This window comes from Sordaria macrospora, chromosome 5, assembly GCF_033870435.1.
Source record: "Sordaria macrospora chromosome 5, complete sequence".
In the NCBI taxonomy this organism is placed as follows: domain Eukaryota; kingdom Fungi; phylum Ascomycota; class Sordariomycetes; order Sordariales; family Sordariaceae; genus Sordaria; species Sordaria macrospora.
Genome location: NC_089375.1, coordinates 4,243,081 through 4,264,649, shown reverse-complemented (window position 1 = coordinate 4,264,649; position 21,569 = coordinate 4,243,081). Strand labels below are relative to the sequence as shown.

The 21,569-nt window shown below is 51.1% G+C and overlaps 5 protein-coding genes across 5 annotated transcripts; 2 read left to right on the top strand and 3 right to left on the bottom strand.

Moving 5' to 3' along the window:
• Positions 1–2,408: 2,408 nt before the first annotated feature.
• SMAC4_09410 (uncharacterized protein) lies at positions 2,409–5,771 on the top strand (the record flags this gene model as incomplete). Its single annotated transcript, XM_003344650.2, has 4 exons — positions 2,409–3,246; positions 3,296–3,346; positions 3,397–4,017; positions 4,121–5,771. Exons 1-4 carry the CDS (start codon positions 3,176–3,178, stop codon positions 5,769–5,771), a joined length of 2,394 nt encoding a protein of 797 aa, XP_003344698.2. The 5' UTR covers positions 2,409–3,175.
• A 3,744-nt stretch (positions 5,772–9,515) lies between these two features.
• On the bottom strand, positions 9,516–10,428 carry SMAC4_09412 (uncharacterized protein; the record flags this gene model as incomplete). Its single annotated transcript, XM_003344651.2, has 2 exons — positions 9,656–10,428; positions 9,516–9,596 (listed from the first exon to the last, which is right to left on the bottom strand). The coding sequence occupies exons 1-2, from the start codon at positions 9,992–9,994 to the stop codon at positions 9,516–9,518; spliced, it is 420 nt and encodes a 139-aa protein (XP_003344699.2). The 5' UTR covers positions 9,995–10,428.
• Positions 10,429–15,100: 4,672 nt separating this feature from the next.
• SMAC4_12921 (uncharacterized protein) lies at positions 15,101–15,529 on the top strand (the record flags this gene model as incomplete). Its single annotated transcript, XM_066091159.1, has 1 exon — positions 15,101–15,529. One exon carries the CDS (start codon positions 15,101–15,103, stop codon positions 15,527–15,529), a length of 429 nt encoding a protein of 142 aa, XP_065947325.1.
• Positions 15,530–17,680: 2,151 nt separating this feature from the next.
• Positions 17,681–18,921, bottom strand: SMAC4_08719 (uncharacterized protein; the record flags this gene model as incomplete). Its single annotated transcript, XM_003347234.2, has 1 exon — positions 17,681–18,921. The coding sequence occupies exon 1, from the start codon at positions 18,764–18,766 to the stop codon at positions 17,681–17,683; it is 1,086 nt and encodes a 361-aa protein (XP_003347282.2). The 5' UTR covers positions 18,767–18,921.
• Positions 18,922–20,405: 1,484 nt separating this feature from the next.
• SMAC4_08718 (uncharacterized protein) lies at positions 20,406–20,942 on the bottom strand (the record flags this gene model as incomplete). Its single annotated transcript, XM_003347233.1, has 1 exon — positions 20,406–20,942. The coding sequence occupies one exon, from the start codon at positions 20,940–20,942 to the stop codon at positions 20,406–20,408; it is 537 nt and encodes a 178-aa protein (XP_003347281.1).
• Positions 20,943–21,569: the final 627 nt, after the last annotated feature.

Below are 21,569 nucleotides of genomic sequence, written 5' to 3'. Positions count from 1 at the left end.
TAAATGAGCCAAGAAAAGGTTGTAGTGAAAAGAAAAAGGTGTGTAAGTGAATCGGAGACGCCTCCGGTCGTGATACACAACATTATTGATGGACCGCTGGTGGCTTTCCATAACGTTCAATAGTTTCAACGGCTCGACAGACATCCGGAAATCCAGCAACTGCAGCTTGGACAGTTTGTGCAAATGAATGTATACCTTTGTGCAAGCAAAAAGGAAGAAGGAAAGAAAAAGATGTAAAAATTGGAAAGCGAAGTGGATTGGGGTGAAGTGCAGACGTGATCGACACCACTCTATCCCATCCTGACACCCAAGAACCATGCTTACACACCTTGTGTTTGAGCTCTGGGCAGGGCTGCCTGCATGAGATGTTCGTCTTGGTTGCTTGGTTGTTCCTTGGTATAGTGTGCAATACAGGATATACGAAGGAGATCCCCTCTGGAAGAACGGGAACCTGGACAGATGATGAACAAGATGAACAAGAGATCTTGCATGAGTAGCGTAGTTGTCGGTGCCGTGTCGGTGGCTTGTCGGTTTGGTCGGCCATCAGCTGGGAGCGTCGTACAGATTTTCCGGTTCCTGTCCGTCAATCATCACCGTGGTGGTACTGGTAGGTGTTGTGTTGTATGGGTAGTACTTGATATGCCGGTATTGAGATCACTTGTCAGTGACAAGCAACCGGTAACGAAGAGGAGGGGGTATGTCATTGTCGTGTGGAAACAGCAGCGCCGTGGCTCTCGGAAATACCGGTAATGCGACATTAACCCTCCGCTTTCATGTCGCATTCTGAATCCCATCTCTTTTCTTTCTTGAGAGTCTGGCAATGACGCATGTAGGGTTCAGTGAGGACAAGATCCAGAGTCTCCTCGCTGACGTAAATCAAAATGGACAATCTTGGCGAACGTGGGATTGAAACAGAGACAAAAAGACAAAAGTGCGGTGGGAAAGGTTTGAGCTCGACGGGAGAGAGGACGACTGTCGTTATAATGTCATGTTGCGTCATGGCAAAGGGGAAATGATGGTGAAGAGCAGAAAGACGGTGTCGAGATTGCAGAACAGGTACCACCCTGACACGAGGCTGTAAGACGCGCGGGCCGTTTCCGATTGGCCGCGGATCGCTATGAAAGGACCTGTTTGTCGGAAGCGAAGATCAACAGGAGATGGGCGGTGGGTGTCGTGAGTGTGTTGGGAGAGCGAGAAAGAAATGAGAGAACGAAAAAGATACAATAGGTACCATGACACTGCCAAAACACCACCGAGACAGCTGTCGTCAGCGGGCATTAGGCCTAGAATTGCTAGACGAGTCCGCAAAACCTTATTTTGACGACAAGGGTTAGGAGCTCGCCCTCATCCACCAGAGTGCCATTTCAGTGGGTTCAGTTACAGGGTAATTACAAGGTACTTATAGTGGTTTCAGGGGATGGTCCGCAGGGGCAAGCTCGATTTCCCTGGTTGATCGGCCAGGCACTTGCCCAAACCTGTCGCAACTCGCTCATGCCACTTTTCCCTTTCAAGCACAACGTGAGATTGTCCCTCTCCCGCTCTTTCCCGCCGCGCGTGCAGTCGTTTGACGGGTTGCGAGGGTTTGTGGTCGTTTGCAAGTCTGGGCATCCGTCATATCGTGTGACTCGGTCATCTGATTGGTCAATTGAACCAGTGAGGGGACAACAAGGTCTGCGGAGCATTTCGCACCTTCCTGCGACAAGACTGCCTGCGAACTGAATGAGACAACGGGACAAATGTGGGAAGGGTCCATCATGTGCTCTTTCTGTCACTTCCTGTCTCTGTTCGTATCCCATTCCAGTCTTGCAAGCTTTTCCTCTTTCTCTCTTCCCCTCTGACAACCTGAACGAACTGACAACTGAAATCTCGAGGAGTCGAGGCCGTACCTTAGCTGGATGATCTGGATCCGTCTCGAGATTCCATTTCTCATCCATTCATTCCACTAAACAGGCCATGTCCAGACCACCATGTCCAGACCACCATGACTAGACCGTGACCTGGTCAGTCACCACCATCCACCCTTGCTCTTTACGTGATTTCATCATCAATCAAACCCCCGTCCTTCCACTCTTCCTTTCCATCATCTTCCCTTTGCGGAATCATGGAGTCCTCGAATCCACAGCGACACTGGACTGGACAACACCGGCTGCTATACCCGGCCGTGGTCTCGATTGGTCCGCGCGCTTCTTTCCCTCGCTCTCGAACCATGCCAGTCTTCGGACTCCGTAGACTTTGGCGCTGTGTCAAAAGAAGAAAAATGACGGACATCGTCGGTACCTACCCTCCACACCCCTCCACTCCCACTTCCGCTTACCAGCTATGATGAGCACCAATAGTAGGGCGAGGGATGGACATCAGAACCTCTGGCCAACGATGGATCTCGTGCGGCTCCCACCTCAGCCCTGCAATAGCTTCATTGCCATGTCCGCAAATACCCACCCAGGCTGCATTTGGTGGTGGCCTCACTCTGCCCTGAGAATGGGATCCCGTCCGTTCCGCTCTTCCGGGGTAAACGAAAGGCGTAGTGGGTGGAGAGCAAGTAGGGCATGCCACTGACACCTCACTGGGTAGAGACAATAACATGATGTCCGTGTGGATGGAAGCACATGAAAGACGTCGAGGCAACTTGGCAATTTTGGGTTGCGTCAGTAGTCTTTTCGGCGCAGTTATCAATGCACGCCATCTCGCCCAAGAACACATCTTGCTTGCCTATTCATCCTATCAAACGCATCGACATTCAGTGTCCATACAACCCACACATCACACCACCACCATACCCACCACAGCTTATGGATCTGTCACACCAAGAGGACCAGAGAGGAAGCTCCAGCCCCGAGGCAAGAATAGTCCGCCTAAAGACTGAACCAGGCACAAGCACCAGAAAGAGCCCTCCTCGCCCTTCCTCAAGTTCCAATGCCACCACGTCTGGGTCTTCGAATAGACCTGTCCAGCCTCCCAAGGTTTGCGACAAATGTCGACTGAGGAGTGAGTATTTGCTTGTCCACATTTCCCGATCTGATTCCACGTCCCCTGAGCACATGGCGTGATGTTCGATGGCCCATTCTGTCGGTGTCGATGTAATGTGTCGATCCCTGTCAGCAATAAGACCCTGATTGTCAAATTCGGAAAATAACCACAAAAGGCTAACCTTGCTTCGCTTGCTTATAGGAATCCGATGCGATTACCAGTCGCCTTGTCAACCTTGCATAGACGCCAAACTCCAATGCACCAGAAACCATGTGCCACGTAAGAGAGGGCCTAGACCTGGCCGAGGTCGTCTTATCAACAGACTCAGAGAGCGCGAGGCTGGAAAGAAGGAAGAACACCGTCCAAGCAGCTCTGGAGAGTAAGTGCTCCCCGTTTTCCGTGTCAAAACGCAGTGCTGACCAAAATTAGTCCGGAGGTGAGCGACGGAGCCCGGTCAAACAATACCGACATCTACCCGCAAAACGCTTCCGCCTCTACTACCTGGGCCTCCGACGTGAGCATAGCCCCCGAAACAACCGGCCTCTTTGCCAACGAACACACTTTCCCCTCAAGAGGCGCATTTCTCTACCTCGTTCCCAAATGTGTAGAACTCTTCTATCAGCACCTGTATCCCGTCATGCCCGTCCTGTACATGCCGGAAATCCAACGAATGGACCCGCGAATCTGCGATCTCCCCGAAAAGAACCTCCTGTATTCCCTTTCGGCTCTTACCTGTTTCCGCATGTCCGGCCACAGCCTCGGGGCTGAAGACAGTCCCGAATTCTGGGACCAGGCAGGCCGTTTCCTCCTCAACGACTGCTTAGATGTTAGGAAGCAATATGACTTATATGAGAACATTTCCCTGAACACGGTCGTCTCGTCCATGTTTCTCGCTTCTTCTTTCTTCGAAATCAACCAGAGCACCAAGGCTTGGGTCTACCTGCGAGAAGCCCTGACCTTTGCACAGGAGCTGGGCTTGGAAGATGAGTCAACTTATGCAGGCTTGAGTCCCGAGGAAGCCCTGTGCCGGCAGAGGGTGTTCTGGTTGTTGTACGTTATGGAACGGTAAGTCTCTTTTGCGCTTTCCCCCAGTTGTTTGTCTCCTTTGCGCTTTTGTCCAGCGGTTTAGCGAAACGCATACTAATAAAAGCAGGTCATTTGCGATCCTTCGCAACAAGCCGCTCATGCTACGCCGAACACCCAAACTTCCCATGACCCTCCACGCTTACGAATCCCGCGGCATTCACACCGGTTTTCTCCAGCTTCTCGGCATCTACATTCCCCTCCGTGACTCCATCATCGAAGCCTGGACCTACGGTTCCCATCCCACTGTCAATGTCAATACCTACCACGCTCTGCAAAATCAACTTTCTCGACCAGCTGGTAGCTCAGGCGGCTTGTCCATCCCACACCCACTTCTTCCTCCCTCTCCCACCGTTGCTGTATCTTCTGTACAGATTCCGGTTAGTCAGGCTTGCGGCTTTTCCGACCCTTCACTTTCATCCTCGTCGCTGTCCTCTTCGCCTACGGACCCTGTGGCACCAGCTGCGGAACCGACACCCTCTCAGACTGCCGAGCTTTTGGTAACTCAGCAGTGGCTCAGACTAATCATTTGGCTCTCTTCTTTGCGGCAAGGGTATCTGTCATGGGGTTCGGAGAACGAGAGTATGCATTTCGCATTCCCTCTGACGATTGCTAGGCAAACTGCCCTGGTCTTGCGCTCTCTCATGCAAATTGGGGGATTCGATGCAAAGGGGATGGCAGCGCTGGAGGTCAACGGGATTGGCATCTTTGAGAAGATCTTTGAGATTGGCGCTTGGTGTATGAACGTGCTGGACTCGTACGACAAGGCCTCTATGGAGGGTCAGTTTCTGACCTTGCCCAATTTCGGCCGGAAACTCAGTGCATGCTCTGGAAAGGGCAAGCAAGCCGCCAGGTCAGCAAATAACTCCCCAGCCGAGCAGGCCATGGAATACGAGGAGGAAGATGATGTCGATCTGCTCGATGTCTTCATGAGGGCACTCAGCGCAACGCCGACGAGTAGGAAGCAATTTGCCGAGCCTCTTTACATGTGGGCGACTACAAGACCAGGGGGCATGCGGATCGGATCAAGCCCAGGGTTACATCAAGACCCTGGCGGCGCCGGTGCTTTCGGTATGGCACAAACGCAGCAAGGCATGGCCGGGCAAATACCGGGACTGGTGATGGGCCCGGATCAAGGGCTAGGACTAAGCCAAGCGTCTGGAATAGGCGCGGTCCAGGGACATAATGCGAATCCGATGATGCACCAGCAGCAATCAATGCAGCAGCAGCAGCCTGGAATATGGAGTGCTGCTTCCGCGCATGCTCATGGTCAAGCGCCGCTCGCACGTCCCAGCGGACCTGGACCTGGACAAGGTCAGGGTCAAGGAATGGATGATATCCCCATGGGAGATCAACAACCATCTCACCAAAACCAAGCCCAAGGATTGAACATCGATCCGAGGCTTGGTGCAGGTTCCAACGCCCCCGGAGGATTGCAGCATGCGAGTTTCGTTCGCCAACAACAGCAACCGCTCCGTCCCAATGCACCACATCTGTCCGGTCCGCTTCCCGGTCAATTTGGGGATCCGCCTACCTCCCTCTACAACGTTCCAGGGTGGAGCCCCATTGACCCTGGGGGCCTTACGAGAGCGAGGAGTCGCACGATGGGCATGGGGCAGCAGCAGCTGAAGGGACTCATGGCTATGGTTCCCACGCCAGGGTCTTCCGGGTCTGGTTGCGGGACCGGGCCTAGTACTTCCCAAGCTGGAGCCGGAAGTTGACAATGATGGCGGTGCCAGTTAAAAAGGTGCTAAGAGTTCTCATCTGTTTGTTTGTCTTTTTCTTTGCGTTTTTCCGGGATATCTACGGCGTGTGTACGTGCTAGGAGAAGGATGGCTATTTCCTTTATCGTCATCATGGGAGGAAAGGATCTCTGTAACTATACTCATTTGTTTGGTGCGCGGCGTTTTGTTTTTTTCTGTCTTTTTTGTTGCTTGGGAAAAGGATGGAGAGAAAGAGTTGGATGTATTACTACCAGAACCAGAACCAGGACTAGGACCGTGTACAGGGTCGATGGTTGTAAGAACACAGGTTGGAAGGACTGTACAATATTGAGGGACGGGAGTGTATGATACGGGAGAGTGTATTATATGGGTGACGATACGGTATCTTTTAGAGGGGTGGATGAGGATCAGATAGAGACGGGTCTACCCCCATGTCAGTTACACCTCTAGAGCGGAAGATTGGGGAACAATAACAACTGATAGAGCGGAGGAACATCAATAAGTTCAGGGGGCATAGAAGACGAACGAGATCTGAAGAACACCATATAGAGGAGGATAAGGGATCAGCCGAGAGATACACACACACACACACAGACACAGACAGACACTTACTTGTACCATACACTTGTACCAATACGCAATTACTAGATTGTTTTCCCCCCCTTACTGTACAAAACAGAACGCGACTCAACTGCCCTTGTGAAATTGAGAATGATGATCCGTCGATTAACCACAGAGTAAGTTAGTACAAACCGACCTCTAGAATACACAAGCTCAACCTTCGCCGATTCGCACCGGGGAGGAAGGAATATTGAAGAGAAGCCGGGAGTCGGGACAGCGAGTCGGAAGGGGTTGTATGCAGGAGTAGGTAATAATTCCCCTTCCTGCCGAGTTCCAAATCCCCAATCACTCAATACTCAAAGGGTGCATGTTACAATCCAATCGTTGAGCCTCATGTAAGCTAGATAGATTGACCAATCAGATAGGACCCGGGGTCCCGAGTCTACGGGACCACGGGACGGACCCGATGTCCCGGGCTTTCGGGACCATGGGACGGGGTTGAAGACCAGTATATAAGAAGGCCTCCCGGCCTTCGTTATACCGGGTTCTTCAGCAAGGAATAGCTATCACAATCTACCAGTACCTTTCGGCTACTACTCCGTTACTCTATTGTTCTATCCCAGCGATAATACTCCTGTGCTTGTAATGGTTCGTCACAGTGCACTCTACACACGCCCAAAAACCCTAGGTACAAACACGCCTATAATAGAAGGCGAAGTGGCTACAACTAGCGATTCCTTTCATAAACCCAATCCAGGGAAAAGGCTTTCTTAATAGTATAAATGTAAAGCCTCTTCAGAAGGTTCAATTGGTTTCTTTTTTACTTGGATTTAGATATAATTGGCTACACTTGACAATTGCATCGCGCGAAGATACCTAAGGTACCTACTAGTTAGTTGGCATCTACCACCCCTAAAATAATATATAAGGCTGACACTCTCCAAAGAGCCTTGGGTTACTCTTAATGGACTTAAGAATTAAAGTTTAGGAAGAAAAACTGGTATTTGGAGTAGGGTAGTTCCGTTTACCCTTGAGTGGTTCCAAAGTGTATACTTGTGTAGGCGTGTTTGTAGGGCATTTGGGCGTGCGCAGAGTGTACCCTATACTCAACATTCAACACTTAACACTCGCTGGGCACTCATTATGGAAAACCCGACGAGAGTCAGGTGTCGGAGACTTGTACAATACAGCTCCAGCGATGGCAGCAAGATTCTTCGGCACAATACAATGGTCCAGTTACGTTTTTTTTCGGTCATGAAGAGGATTGATTGATTGATTGATTGATTTCACACGAACTTTGTAGGAAAAAAAACACTTTGAGTAGTAGGTAAATACAAAAGTACTTTGGTATCATTTATACCAACCCACTAATAACAAACGCATCTTATCCGTCTCAAATGGTGCTGCATCTCATCCATATGACCAAATGGAACTATGTTTAGCTGGTGTGTCCTCCGAATATCATGTTTCGTCCGGTGGGTGAAATTCATCGATCCGATCCGTTTCTCTCTATCTCAAGCAACAGGCAGTCTTGCCATCCTCTCCGTATTTGCGAAGTGACTCTTCGTCGTCGTCGCCAACCTCCTCATGAGCACCACGGCCCTCCTCCAGGTCACCACCCTTGACTACGTCCTCCACCTATTTGGCCCTTTCTCGTACACCAGGAGCTGCTGGTCATTTTGCTATCCCAGTCATCAGGACGAACTTTTTCAAACCCGCCGCAGTATCAATCTGGGCGCCCTGCAAGACAATGACATGGAGGATGCTTCGAGGACCGTCTCCGGAATGAGCGACCGACTTGATAAGCTCGAGCAGGCTCATTGAGTGGTCACGAGGCAGTTCCCAATAGTGCCAGTAGAGAGCGATAGCAGCAAGAAGCCCAAAGACACTGGTTGCAAATGCGGACTAGAGACGGAGCTTGACAAGCGTCGGGTGAATCACCTACTAGGTTTCCGATTTCTCCTCGACGTACGGAACCCATTGCGTAGCGTTGGTGTACGAGGCCGTCAGAGCCGAGACCCGGAACGCCATCTCGTTGAGGTACTTTAGGATGTTGTCGATAGAAGAATCGAACTCTAACCCTATCTGGCACGGTAAATCAAAGTTCCACTCGAACGTGGGATGGTTGGTGTATCCGGAAGCGACGCTCCTCCGGTGGCCCATTGCAGGCCAAAACGGTCGTCGTGGAATTGCCACCAACGTTGGCCTCGGATGGCCGTGTATTGGGTGCCATATCTTTTCTGGGCTAGCCTTGCGAGATACTCCAACCGGCCATCATGGATGATGGGAGAATTGTCAGCTGGCAAGCCGCCCAAGTAGGATTGAAATGGGCCCAAGGCATAGATCGATGCGTCAACCAAGCTGCCATGTCCATTAGCATATTTCCTCTTTCCAAACATAAGCTGATGACAAGAACGATGAAAAACATACGTTACGTCGTGAAGCACCTCGAATTGTGTGTGCTTGGTGAAGTTGCCCGTCACCTGCATGCGATACGCAACGATGGACGGCGTGAGCACACACTGGCTGATCAAATAGGTTCCCGCGCAACTGTTTTCCGATTTGTGAGTTGACCTTACGGTCAAAACACGATTGTCAGGGCCCGGTTCGTCCCTTATGCTGACCGAAAAAAGAGTTTGGGGACCAGTGCCTGAGACTCACTCCGTCATCAAAATTGTAGTGACTACCATTTGAGACTGTGAAATCAGCTGGCCAGCCAAACCGCAATTCTTAACCGATTGGGCCAACTTCCGAGAGCGTGCACCTGGCAGTCACCACAGATCCTCTCCGGGAATAACTGAATGTCACTCCTGTTGTTATAGACCCGATTCGCGGCCGAGATCGGACGGTCAAGAATGAAGCCAGAGGGTAACTGGGTGGCAGGTATTATGTTGGAAGTCATGTGGACGTGGGTGATCCCATAGGTACGCGTAATAACGTCCCTACGGTCAACACCGTTTCCCCACAACCACACATTGGCAAGTAAGACGAGCCAAAAAAACTAACATACTATTTCAAGGTATCAAAAGTGTCAGCAACCTCCAAGCATAGTGACAGAAGCCTTTATTTCGTGGCCGAAACGCTTTAGTTCAGGGACAGAAGAGCTTCTTTTATTGCACTACTGCCGGAACGAACACGACTCAAACCAAACGGACATAACAACTTACAGCAGGCGATCTTTCAGACCTTGGCAAGCCTAAGCCCCTTCGTCGCCTCCAGGAGGCTAGTGGCTGCCTCCCATTGGTAATGGAACTCCGAAAGCTAGATACCGTATCAGTTTTTGTTGTTGGGACTGTTTGGCAGAAGCACAAGAAGCTTACAGTAATCCCCCGCCTGCATCGTACCCAGAACCCGAGCTTGGCGACCTCGATGAAGCCCCAGGTCTGGACGCCGTTGCCAACAAGACCGTTCATGTTCATCCACATCTGCGGGTTAGCGAGGAACGAATCCGACACCGGGGTGCCCACGTGCGTGGTCATAATGACCATGTTGCCGACGAAGACTAAAACAGGAAGGCACAAGTTAGTTACGAGACTGCTGCAGAACGCCATTGATCCCTCTCTTGTTGAGCGCCGGGCAGGAGGACGGGAATCTGCTGCCGGAATATCTGCGCCGTAGGTAGGTATCTTTCCAGTTAGTGAACAATGAATGAAGGGCATCACCCTCCAAAACGTTACCTTGGACACATTCGTTGTGTTCGGTTTGCATACTTATCTGCGATGACCATCCATGCCCGGCGCAGCTGAAAAGAGGGATGGAAGCGTTCCGCGCGAGTTTCTAATACGGCGGTCAACTCGATAGATTTGCGGACTGAAACTCACCGTAGACACCCGCCGCGATGGTGACGAAAAGGGCGAACGGAAACCGCCGAACCCAAACGGGCATCCAGGCCGGGCAAGTGAGAAACTCCATCATGCTGGGCGGCTGCGCATGGTGGCCGAATGGACTTGTGAAGGCGGGAGACAAGTCTCAGTCGAAAAGAGAGGTTGCCGGGCAGCGGACTGGACGAGGAAGACGAGACGAAATCGGCGCGAGAGGGACGGAAGATTCGGAAGAGAATGGAGTTGGGGCGCAAAAAAAGAAAAAAGCAACTCTCCAAAGAGGAGAAGCAAATGTGTAAATAAAACAGTGAGTAGAACTGTGAAGTTATCACTCTTTGATGAACGAGAAAAGAAGGCTCGACAAAAGAAGTAAACGACGCGGTCTGTGATGACTCTCCGAGTATGAAGAAGAAAATAGGAAAACAAGCTATGGGAAGGGTGGGAATGGGTGGTCTTATGTACCCGATTAGCGACGGCTAATATTGGTACGACTGGAAAGAGTGAAGGTTAGAAGGGGAAGACTGAATGGGCAAGGCTGGAAGGCGAGGACTGAAGTGTTGGAAAGGGAAGACCAGAGGCTGGAAGGCTGGGAGCACATGGTTGGAAGGGCGAGGCTGTATGAGGAGGACTGAAAGATGAGCATTGGAAAGAGTGAATTTTAGAAGGGAAGGATTGGAAAGATGAAAGGCTCGAAGCTGGAAGGTGATGATTGTTATCTTGGGCTGGAAGGGGAGGGCTGGAAAGAGAGCACTGAAAGGAGTAGATGTCGGAAGAGAAGGAGTGGAAGGCTGAAAGGCTGGATTGTGAGCAGGGTGTTTTCTACCTTACGATCTCTGGAAGATTTCAAGGGTAACTTGACCACACTTGTGAAAATTGGAAGTCACCTGGCAGTCATGAACGAGACCCATGTTGTGCCTGACCTTTCTCCAACCAATAGTGCATCACCTTGAGTTCAACTCTTCACAAGACCTTGATCCCGGGTTGAGGCTCTGCTCCTCCCATATGTCTCCTATGTGTTTTCTATCTGTCGCTCCCAAGTATCCTTTCCACTAGCATAACTGGGTAACGGTGGCTGGGAGGTTCGTTCATTCTCATAGTGTTGAGCGGCTTACTCCGGGAAAGCTGTACGTGATGGTCACTCTCATTGTAAAGTAGAAGTGCCCTGGGATCCGGAGGGCACACCACTTTCCATCTTCTGAGGTGAACCCATCAACATGTCAGGCGACCAAGAGCCATGCTTCATTGCTCCTGCCATCGGCAAAGTGTTTGCCTTATCCACGTCCTCAAGTGCGAGAGGACTTGATGGCCATTTTCCTATTGATAGCACTTACGCACCGGAACCAATAGCCCAGAGATGAAGATGGCACTAGCGGAGAAACTCGCATTGCTGAGGAAGGAAGCAACGGCAGGACCGACTCAACTGGCGCTTCTCAGCCAAACTCTCAGCCAAACACTCCCTCAATCTTCTCGATGACGCTTTTCAGCAAGCTGGAGTTTGGGTCGTAGAAGTGACAGCTGTGGAGGAAGGAAGCAACGGCAGGTTGGAGGTAGACCTTCAAAACCGACTTGGCATATTTCACTTAGCATCAGGCAGGTTGGAAGACGGGCTGGTACGAAGAAGAAACACCCGGACCGAGACGAACACTTGGGAAGGAAAGAAACACATCATAGCAGTCTCACTAGGTAGTCTTCCATCCTCGGTAGTAAAAGCACCTCTCTCCACCCTCTTTTTCTCCTCTTCTTTTTTTCTTCAGCCGCGAGCTCAAAGAGTTGCCGCCGTTATTTTTTGTCGTTGTGCCTTTGCCCTTCATTGTCGCCGTTTTTATTGTCGTGCCATCGCCCTTTGTAGCCGCACACCAGCCATTCCGTTCCCGTTGACCCCTCGCGCCATGGCGAGTTTGTTTGGGAGAACTGTTTCCCAGCCCAGGTGTACTCCCTGGCTTTTCATTGTGACGGTTGTCCTCAGTTGTCTTAGTGAGTTTTCAATTCACCATTCCCGAAAAATTATTGGTCGCCTTGGAGTCTAACAAGTGGGCTCTGGCACTTCTAGTCACTGGGTTCGAACTTGCGGTCGTTTTTTCGGCCTACGGAAAACCTCGCTCGGAACCTCCCAGGTTTCCATACGTTGATTATGTACTATCGGTGTACAACATTCTCTCGCTCGGGTCCACGGCGGCCTCTTCTACGTTCAGCTGGGGGTTCCAACAACAGCTCTTCCAACAAGGTGTCGTCTCCGGAAAAAAGAGCTACCTTTCACGCCCATACGGTCAAAGACAGTATCCGAACTTCAAGCAGGATAATACGTGCGGCCTTCGTTTCCGCTCGCCGATGGATGATATTGTGGGATGGTACCAGGAGCTGGCCCTCCGGGTCTCGGTGATTTCGGCTGTGGAACGAGGCGAGACCAAACGGGTCAAGTACTATGGCGAGACGATCGAAGAGGTAGACAAGATCCGCCACATGGGGCTTTTCGTTCTTTGCGTTGTTGTCGGTTTTCTCCCTGCTTTTTGTATCGCTCTGATCGAGTGGCGTGTCGATAAGCTTCCAAGGGAGTTCACCATGAGCCCGCTTGAGCTCGCATATTTTTTCCTTCACCAGACCGAACAAGGGACAAACGGCAACGAGCGAACTTGTGGACCGCCAAAAAAACTTGATGGAAGCGCCGGCGGCATGCTCCAGCAATTCTTCGACCTCCGATCTTGTGGAGTTTGCTGAAAGGTGGGACTAGGAGATGGGAGGAAGTGGAAAGCCGATCCGATTCGGTTTGATCGAGTCCGCCGGCCGGTACGGCATTGATCTGAACCTCGGTGAGCCTGGCCTGGTCAAAACCTCGGATGAAATGGGATCGGATGAGGATGACGACATTGAGATGGAAGATCTGGCCCTCCACGATGATGTGGATGTCGAGGCGTCTGCTGGGTAAAGATACTATTGGTGGTTGTTTTGCATGCGTTTTGTCGTTTATCCGATGTGTTTTTGTTGGGTTTGAAGGCTTGTTTACCGCTCAAACATATCTACCGTATTTTGTTCGACAAGAAACCGGAAACGCGGCGCGCGTGGCCCGACCAGTAGGTCTTGAAGAAACTTGCGGCGAAGCTGGATGCTGAAAGTGAGGATGGAAAGCCTTTGAGGTATGTTAGGGGGGGCGGTCGTTGGGCGCTGATGGTGAAGGTGGATGGGATGAGATGGAGTTGGTTGAGATGTAGCGGTTATCCATGTACCTAGTTCTTGGTTTCTTTCTCTTTTTCTTTTCTCTTTTTCTTTTCTCTTTTTCTTTTCTCTTTTTCTTTTCTCTTTTTCTTTTCTCTTTTTCTTTTCTCTTTTTCTTTTCTCTTTTTCTTTTCTCTTTTTCTTTTCTCTTTTCTTTTCTTTCTTCTTTACTTGTTTTTTGCACTTTTTGTTTTTTTTGGTATTCTGTGGTTCCGTCAATTCCAGATGCCGTCTTCAAGCGGCAGTTCTTTCCCCCCCAGCTATGCAAAACCGATCATGTGTGTGGGACTCGACCATGAGGTGTTCGGTTCATTTTCTATTACGAACTTAAGTGACACAAAGGACGACCAGACCATTGGGACCTGGCTGCCCCATCTCGGACAAACAACACAGCCTATCAGGGACGACATGGATCTAATGGCACATGCAGGCGCTCACAGGCGCAGTGGCTCACAGTGAGCCAACACTCATTAGATAGACCTATGGGGCTCAGCAGAGCATCCGGAAACAGATATCTCGCAGAGGGCGGGCAGGTATAAAGGGACTACGGGAGAACTCAGATTGTCAGATAGTTCGACAGTAGTCAATAGATCATTATCACCGAGACCAGTATTACGAACATACTTGTTGTGAACCTTTTGGCTTCACCGAACAGCACTGATAGTTACTACCTTCAGCTATCTCATTTAGGCAGATCAGACTGCCGTTCGTCACCTTTTCACAACTGCTCGCCTGAAGAACGACCTGAAGAAAACGAGAGGCAATCGAGACCGCAACAGGGAAGACTCAGCTGTACAAAAAAAGGAGAAAAGCGGAGATGGTTCGGCCGATTGGAATTCATTGGAGACGCTTGGAGAAAAGCGGAGATTTGTCATGAGCTGACCCCACCGGGGAGGATGGCGTGCATGGCTCTCGCCTGTAACGGCCAGTGATCAATCAGCCCTGCAACGGCCGTGATGGCTTCGCTTCAACGGTTGTGGTGGTGGTCGCCTGCACTGTAACTGGTGCACTGCACTTGTTCTCTGCAGCAGCGATCACCTTGCATTTGAACCATTGTGGTTTTTCTTTTCGTTGCAACGGTTTTGTGGAAGGGAAGTAAGTGGTGCTCATCAATATCCCGTCCTCGGCATCGGTTCATCACATCACCTTCGATATCGGAAAGCCAAATACGTGTAACCATTTCTCTAAAGATAGGTACCGGAGACACGTCCGATGGGGTGTCCATAAACTGAACCTCTTCCCATCTCTCTTCTGATTCTCCCTTTTTCTCCTTCTCTGCGTTTTCGTTTCATCCGGCTACTGAACCCCGAACAGAGGACCCCATATTGTGTCAATCTAATAAGATTATATCCCATCCCCCGGTCGCCAGGTGGAGTGACCAAATCCCTCAATCTCCAGCCTGACGAACCGCAACTCTCCCCCCGGGACCAAGAACGAGGGAATCGACCAGGGCCAACGGCACATCCTTCGATTCGACCGACAGGGTGCATTCATATTTCTCCAGTCCCTTCTCCTCCTCCTTCTACCCACAGCATTCAAGAACAGGACTTGTTGCTTTTGCCATCATTCTCCTTCAACACCAACAATATACATATGGGATTCATCTCCTTCTTCCATCTTGACTCATACATACCACCTACTTATCACCACCATCTTCGAGCCTTCGACATCCCCAGATCTCGTCAATCCATCCCGATATCATTCACAGACACCCACTTTCAGTAATCACCAACTATGTGCCGTCAAATGGTCTTCTCAGGCACCTGCCCCCAATGCACCCAACACTTCATCTGGCGCGACCTCTCGCAAGAGCTTTCCTGTCTCGAAGCCAAGAACACAGGGGTATTCGGCCAATGCACCTTCGGGGTACAAATCGAGGAGCACCGATTCGATCAAGAATGCGAGCCGTGCGCCGCCGAAAACGAGAGGGATGAAGGAGTGTATTGTGCTGCTGACGCTGATGGTGACACCGGTAGTGAGCTCTGCACTCCTGGGGAGCTGATTTCCGATCCGAATAAGCAACCTTTTACGACATCTACACATGGAAAAAAAGGACATCTCCTGGATGCGAGGGGAAAGAAACACGCTGAGTTTGAAATTGATGCCGATGGAGTGCAACGAGAAGAGGATGGAGGGAGGAGGAAGAAGCAGAGGGTTGCATGAGTGCAGAGACCTGGAAGGCAAAGCAGGAAAGCAGCAAAGCAACAAAGCAAAGTGCTCCGAGGGAAGCAGGGCAACCTCGCTGGACGAATGATTCAATGAGATCATATCGTCAAGAAGCCTGCCCTGTCCTGCCCTGCCCTGCCCTGCCCCGCTCTCGGAGACTTTCTTTACACTATTAGGACGAGATATGGAGACAAGACAAGCACCAAAGCACCAAAGCACCAAAACACCAAAGCACGCCGAGAGAGGAAACTGCGAGAGATGAAGCGACGACCGAAAGCTTGCGCCGAAGGGTTGAATGACGATCGAGGAAACCACAATTCCAAACTCCGCAACGGATCGAAAATTCTCCGCACCGGAGTTCGAGAATGTCTCGGGTGTCATCAGCCGGCCCATCCGTCGCATTGCATCACATCACATCATCCGTCCCGAACATCACCGAACGGTTGCGCATTCGGTACAGTGTTCGAATTTGCATGGTTTGCACGTACGCCATTCGCACCCCCGCTCCCGCGTTTCTCCCCCGCCCGAACGGCCGTGGCGCCGCTGAGCAGGGGTTTCGGGCCGATGTGCCGATGCCTGCTGTTCGTTAGGTCAACTTCGATATCTTATCAGCAACATTGAAGCGTTGCATGACTTGCAATAACATCCGAAGGGGAAAGGTCTTCTGGCATTGGTATTAGGAGTTTGCTCATCGCGGGCCGCAGTCATCATCAGTCCACCAATTCATGTCGACCCGTTCGTATTCGGCTTCATCAACACAGCACAATGCCCCACGGCCGATGATAGATAACCATGATGCTAAGGACCTACGCCAGATGGTGATAACTCGACGACTTGGCCTGTCCTCTTCAACCTACAATCGCTAGTTTGATAGGGTCTCAAGGTCGAGGATTGGTCATTCACGCAGACTTTATCAAAGGGTCAAGAGCCGGGCCGAGAGCGTGAAGAAAGCAAACAATCCGTCATCAAAGAGCCAAAGCCGCCAACAACAACGGGCAACGGGCAACGGGCAACGGGCGACAACGAATATGCGCAGATAATCGAGCCGTCGAGGAGAGTCGAGGCTGAGGATCGGGCACTGTCCACAATTTTCATGTATTTCCAAATACAACACGGCTAGGGTTCCATGATGTCAAATACGCATGGGATACTTCATGATTCTAAATCACGTCGAACAATCCATGTATTGCCAACATAATCGGCCCTTCTGGATCCCGAATAGGTACATACACGTCAAAAATAACGTGGTCGAGCCCCAAGTCACGGATGTCTAAGGACGGGAGGAAGCAAACCGACGCAACAAGATCGACGATTGACAAGAGAAGAGGAAGAGGGAGGTGTAGAAAAGCAGATGGATGCTTGCAGCAAGGTAGCGAGCGGCACAGGAAGGATTGAACCGGGTAACGCCAGGGCTGGGAGTGGATTTGAGGATCAGAGTACCTTATCTACCTCAACTGATCATGGCTTCGATAAGGAGTGCCCGGCACTGAGAGCTACAAGAGGAACGAGGGAGGAAGGAGGAGGGGACAGAAACCGTTGGCAGAAGTACTCTTAGGAGCCATGCAGCATACTTAGGCAGGGAATATGATTCTTAGATCGAGGCGTGGACAATGCGGAGGGTATCTACACATTTCTTGTATCAGCGTTTTTGGATGTTGATGATACCCCTAGTTTAGCTCATTGGTGTTTTTGGTTACAGATACAGACAAGTGGTGAGTGACCGAGCCATGTTAGGTATCAACTTATCATGAGCCGGTCCACCATTGCTTGTTGGTTACCTACCGGAGTGGTCTTATTCCACAGGGTTCTGTTCAAATCGACGCTTTTCTGCGACATACTTGGTGAAGTGTTTTCTGAATATCTAGTCTATCTATCCTCTTGCTCTGTTAACCAAAAGAACCGATCACCATGTAACAACAATCCGTGAATCTGGTGGTATCTCCCAACGTCGCATCTCCCTGACTGACTGCTTCCCATCATAACCTCAACGCTATCTTGTTTGGCTCACCCACCCTTCTCTCATGTCCTCCTATCATTCACGGTGCTCTCTCTTTTTTTGCCCATTCTGTCACCCCACGCATGATCTCGTCCTCGCGCTCCCTACCTTTCCCAACATCCAATGCCCTCACCAATAGCATCATCCCCAATCTACATCCACCCCTCCCCCTCCCAAAAGCTCCCTACACAACCCCAATACCTCCCATCATTCCCCGCCCCCCTAGCATGCCCTACATGCCCAGTCCCCTCAAACTTCTCCGCCCTAACCCTCACCCCCCTCTGTCTCGCCTCATCCATATGTCCCTCCACATCTTTCCAGTTCACCAACTCATCCCCCTCACTATAAATATACATCCTCCCCCGTTCCCTCTCGGCCCTGCCCTTATTTGGGGAAGTATCATTCTGTTCCCTCGCCAACCGTCCCAGTGGACTTTCCAGCTTCGAAAGAAACGGTACAAAACGGCCGAGGAAGTTACATGTCCAGAGGAAGGAGACCCATAAATGGATTAGCGGGCCGATTAATACGCGCTGTAAGGTGGCGGGGGTGAAGAGCCATAATGGGAAGCGGGCGCGTGAGGCCGGAGGGAGTAAAACATGGGAGAGAGCGAGGTAAGAGGGAAAATAGGCCATTTGACCTGGGGCAGAATCGAATATGACCAGGTGCGGGGGGAGCCGGAGTTGCAGAGAGGATCGGGAGAGGAGATAATGGTGCAGGGATAGAAGCTGGGAAGAACCGCCGTTGGAGAAGAGGTGGATTAGGAGTTCTGGATCCTCTTCCTTCTCCTCCTTGGTGCTGTCGTTGTTGCTGGCTGCTGGCGACGCCAAAGCTGTGGTTGACCCTCCTTCCAAGTTGCCGAAACTGTGAGAACCAGCCCTCAACATATCCGCCCCGAAAATGTCTCGCAAAACATCTACCACCCCAGCCTGCTCCATCTCGGGCCAGAAACTCTTTGGGTTGAAAATGTGCTTCATCTCGGACTTGATGAGCAGGATCGGCGTACTGGGGAATAAGGATTGGTAATAGGGCGTGAGGTATTTGGCGATGTGAGGGTCGCGGGCGCCCATCCAGGAGAAGAGGAGGATGAGTTTTGGTGGGGGGCGTTTGCTGCTTGTTGTGGTTGTTGTGGTGGTGATGGAAGTTGGCGAGGGTCGGTAGAGGTAGACGTGTTGCGAGAGACGGGTCATGAAGGAGAGGGGGCCTCCGTCCTTGGTGACGGCTTTGGTGGTTGAAGCCATCTTGTTCGATGGGTTTGCTTCTTCTGGGAATGAATTTGGCGTGTTTTAGTACCTATGCTGCGTTGTGTTGTTTGGTGAGAGAAGGAGGTTGACGTTGATGCGTCGAGGTTGCTTCCAGGTTGGTGGACGGGGAGATGGTGAAGCGGGGTGACCCGGAGGATGGAACCCACTGAAGGTTGCGGGGGATTAGCGTGACTTTATGTCTTCAACCACAACCACTGTGCCGCAATTGCGTCTCGGACTCAACAATCAGTTGCTTTCTTCTGCCTGGAACTGACTGATTCGATATCGAACGCCAATGTCAGAGTGCGATCATAAACCAAAGACAAGGCGATTCCGAGTCCGACGTTGAAGCAAAGTTGATTTGTTATCCAGTATCTCACTCCCCTTGCCGAGGGTTGCTACGCTGACGTCGTACTGCACTAACAATTACCCTAACAATCACCACGACGCCAAGCCCTCGGCAGGAACAGACAACGAACCTTCGGCACTCGACAGAGCCAGGCGGCCTGACCCTCTTCCATTTCCATCGTCCACGATTCACCATTTTCGAGGTCATTAGGGGCAAGACACTCAGCCATCGTTTCAATCTACCACATTGGTACGAGTATTAAATCTCTACATTACAATTTTCTTTGATGAAATTATCTTACATCGTGTCAACATACCGGATTCTGGCGCTTACTCACTCGTGATGCCCATCCCTCCTATCCGCCTGTGCCTGGCCCGGAATGAGTACCGAAGTGAGGCCTGTCGCCGACGACCGGTACGGCGTCACACATCCATTCCCAACGGTGCCGTCGCAAGAAACCCAATTTCAACAAGCTTTCCAAGTACTATGTATGGAACTGGCGAAAATTGCAGAGCACCTGAAAGCCAGGAAAGCGCAGCCGCTTCATTCACGACCCCAACAAGCGTGAGAAGGCTCTCAAGGAGCGTTGCACGGTTGCGTACGAACCCGGCCATCCGAAAGCCCAACCAAATATTGGACTTGGGCCGGGAACACAAGCCGGTTTGCATCACTTCACGTCACTACGAATAGGCACGAGAAACACGTTTCGATCGATTCATCAAACAGGCACAGGCACAGGTCAACACAATCACTTTTGGTCACTACAATAGGGGACACAAGCATGTCAAAACAAATATCATTGCCACAAACGTCGGCCTAGCATTTTTCATGTCAAGTTAAGCTAGGTAAGCAATCAAGGTAGGTATCTCAAATAACTCCCATTCTTTCCCTGGTTCCTTGTCCTTCATGCTCCACGTCCTAAATGCACGAACTCGAATCCTCGAAACCTCTTAATACACAAATACAAATCTTCTCATCACAGGATGCCCGAGCCCCTTACCCTCCACAATCCTCCTGATCCTCCACCCTCCCACTGCGTCCTTTATCATCTGCAGAATCTAGCTCATACCATTATCGATTGATCCGTTCCTTGTATTTTTATGTCGTATTTCCGGTCTTGAAGTGAGAGAAGGCTTGCTCCCGCCGTGAAGTGCGAGAAGGCTTGCAAGCAAGACGTCTCCTCCCCCAATCTCGACAACCCAGTATACTCCAAACACAATTTCCCGTCCAAGCTAGAGCTTAGGCCACAGACGTAAAAGTCCCACCACCCTTGACCTCGTCCTCGTCCTACTCCACGTTGTGCCCCTCCATCAGACGATTGAGCTCCTCCATCTCGCGGTCTAGGGCCGCACGGCGCTCGCGAACCAAGCGGAGCCGCTCTTCCAACTCCCGGGTCTCCTCGTCGGGCTGGCGGTCTTCTTCATCATTGTCGGGGGCGAGAAATGGGGGAAGGGGAAGGGAGAAGTGGTCGTTGGGGGTGGTGGCGGTGGCGGCGGGAGGTGGGATATATTCCTCCTCGCCGTTCTCCTCATTCTTCTCATTCTCCTCCTCGAACTCCTCCTGGTACCCCTCCCCCTGATACTCTCCATAGTACTCGTCGTAATCCTCCTCTTCATACTCTTCGTCGTACTCCTCGTAGTACTCCTCGTCGTACTCGTCCAGGTACAGTTCCCTGTCGAGGTCGGCGATGTTGCCGACGAGGTTCCAGTATTGGAGCTCCGCTTGGCGCTGGCGCCGGGGCAACAGAGCGAGGAGCTGGAGCTCCAATTCCTGAAGGGAGACCTCACGGTCTTTGTAGGCGGGGGGACGTTCCTGGAGACACATTTTGTGTGTGTGTGAGGTGGGTGTTGGTGGAGGTGGTGGAGGTGGTTGTTGACTTCTGCTAATGGTCGAGGTGTGAGTACAACGTACTAGGTAGGTAGGTATGCTTGATGATAGTTGAGAGTTATATTCGAGAAAGTGGTTGTGTATGTCTTGAAACTTTGCGTTGCGGAGTGTGACAATTGTCAGAAAAGCGCTATGGTCCTTGGAAGGTTGTGGTTTGTTCAAGGGAAGAGGAGAAGGAGAAATAGGAAAATCAGGGGCAGCTGGGCAGCACTGCAGACTAAATACCCAGAGGGGGGTGAGCGACAGTGAATAAAATGGTAGAAGCACAGGCCAGCGAACAGTAATGAACAGCCGGCCAAGATTACGGACATCCGACGTGCAGTATGAACAGATGGCCTAATAGGGGGCCCAAAAGCCTTGTGATTGACAGGGGGAATGGGGCTCTGTTGAAGACATGCGAGCGACAGTGAGATATGTGAAGTCTGAACAGGGACTTACTATGTAGCTAGTAGCTATCTCTGTGCGTGGTTGAGGCTGACGATATTAAACGGTGATTCTATTCGATGAACAGACGAGCGAGGTGCGATGTGTCGTGTCGTGGTTGAACGAAGAAATCGTCGATGT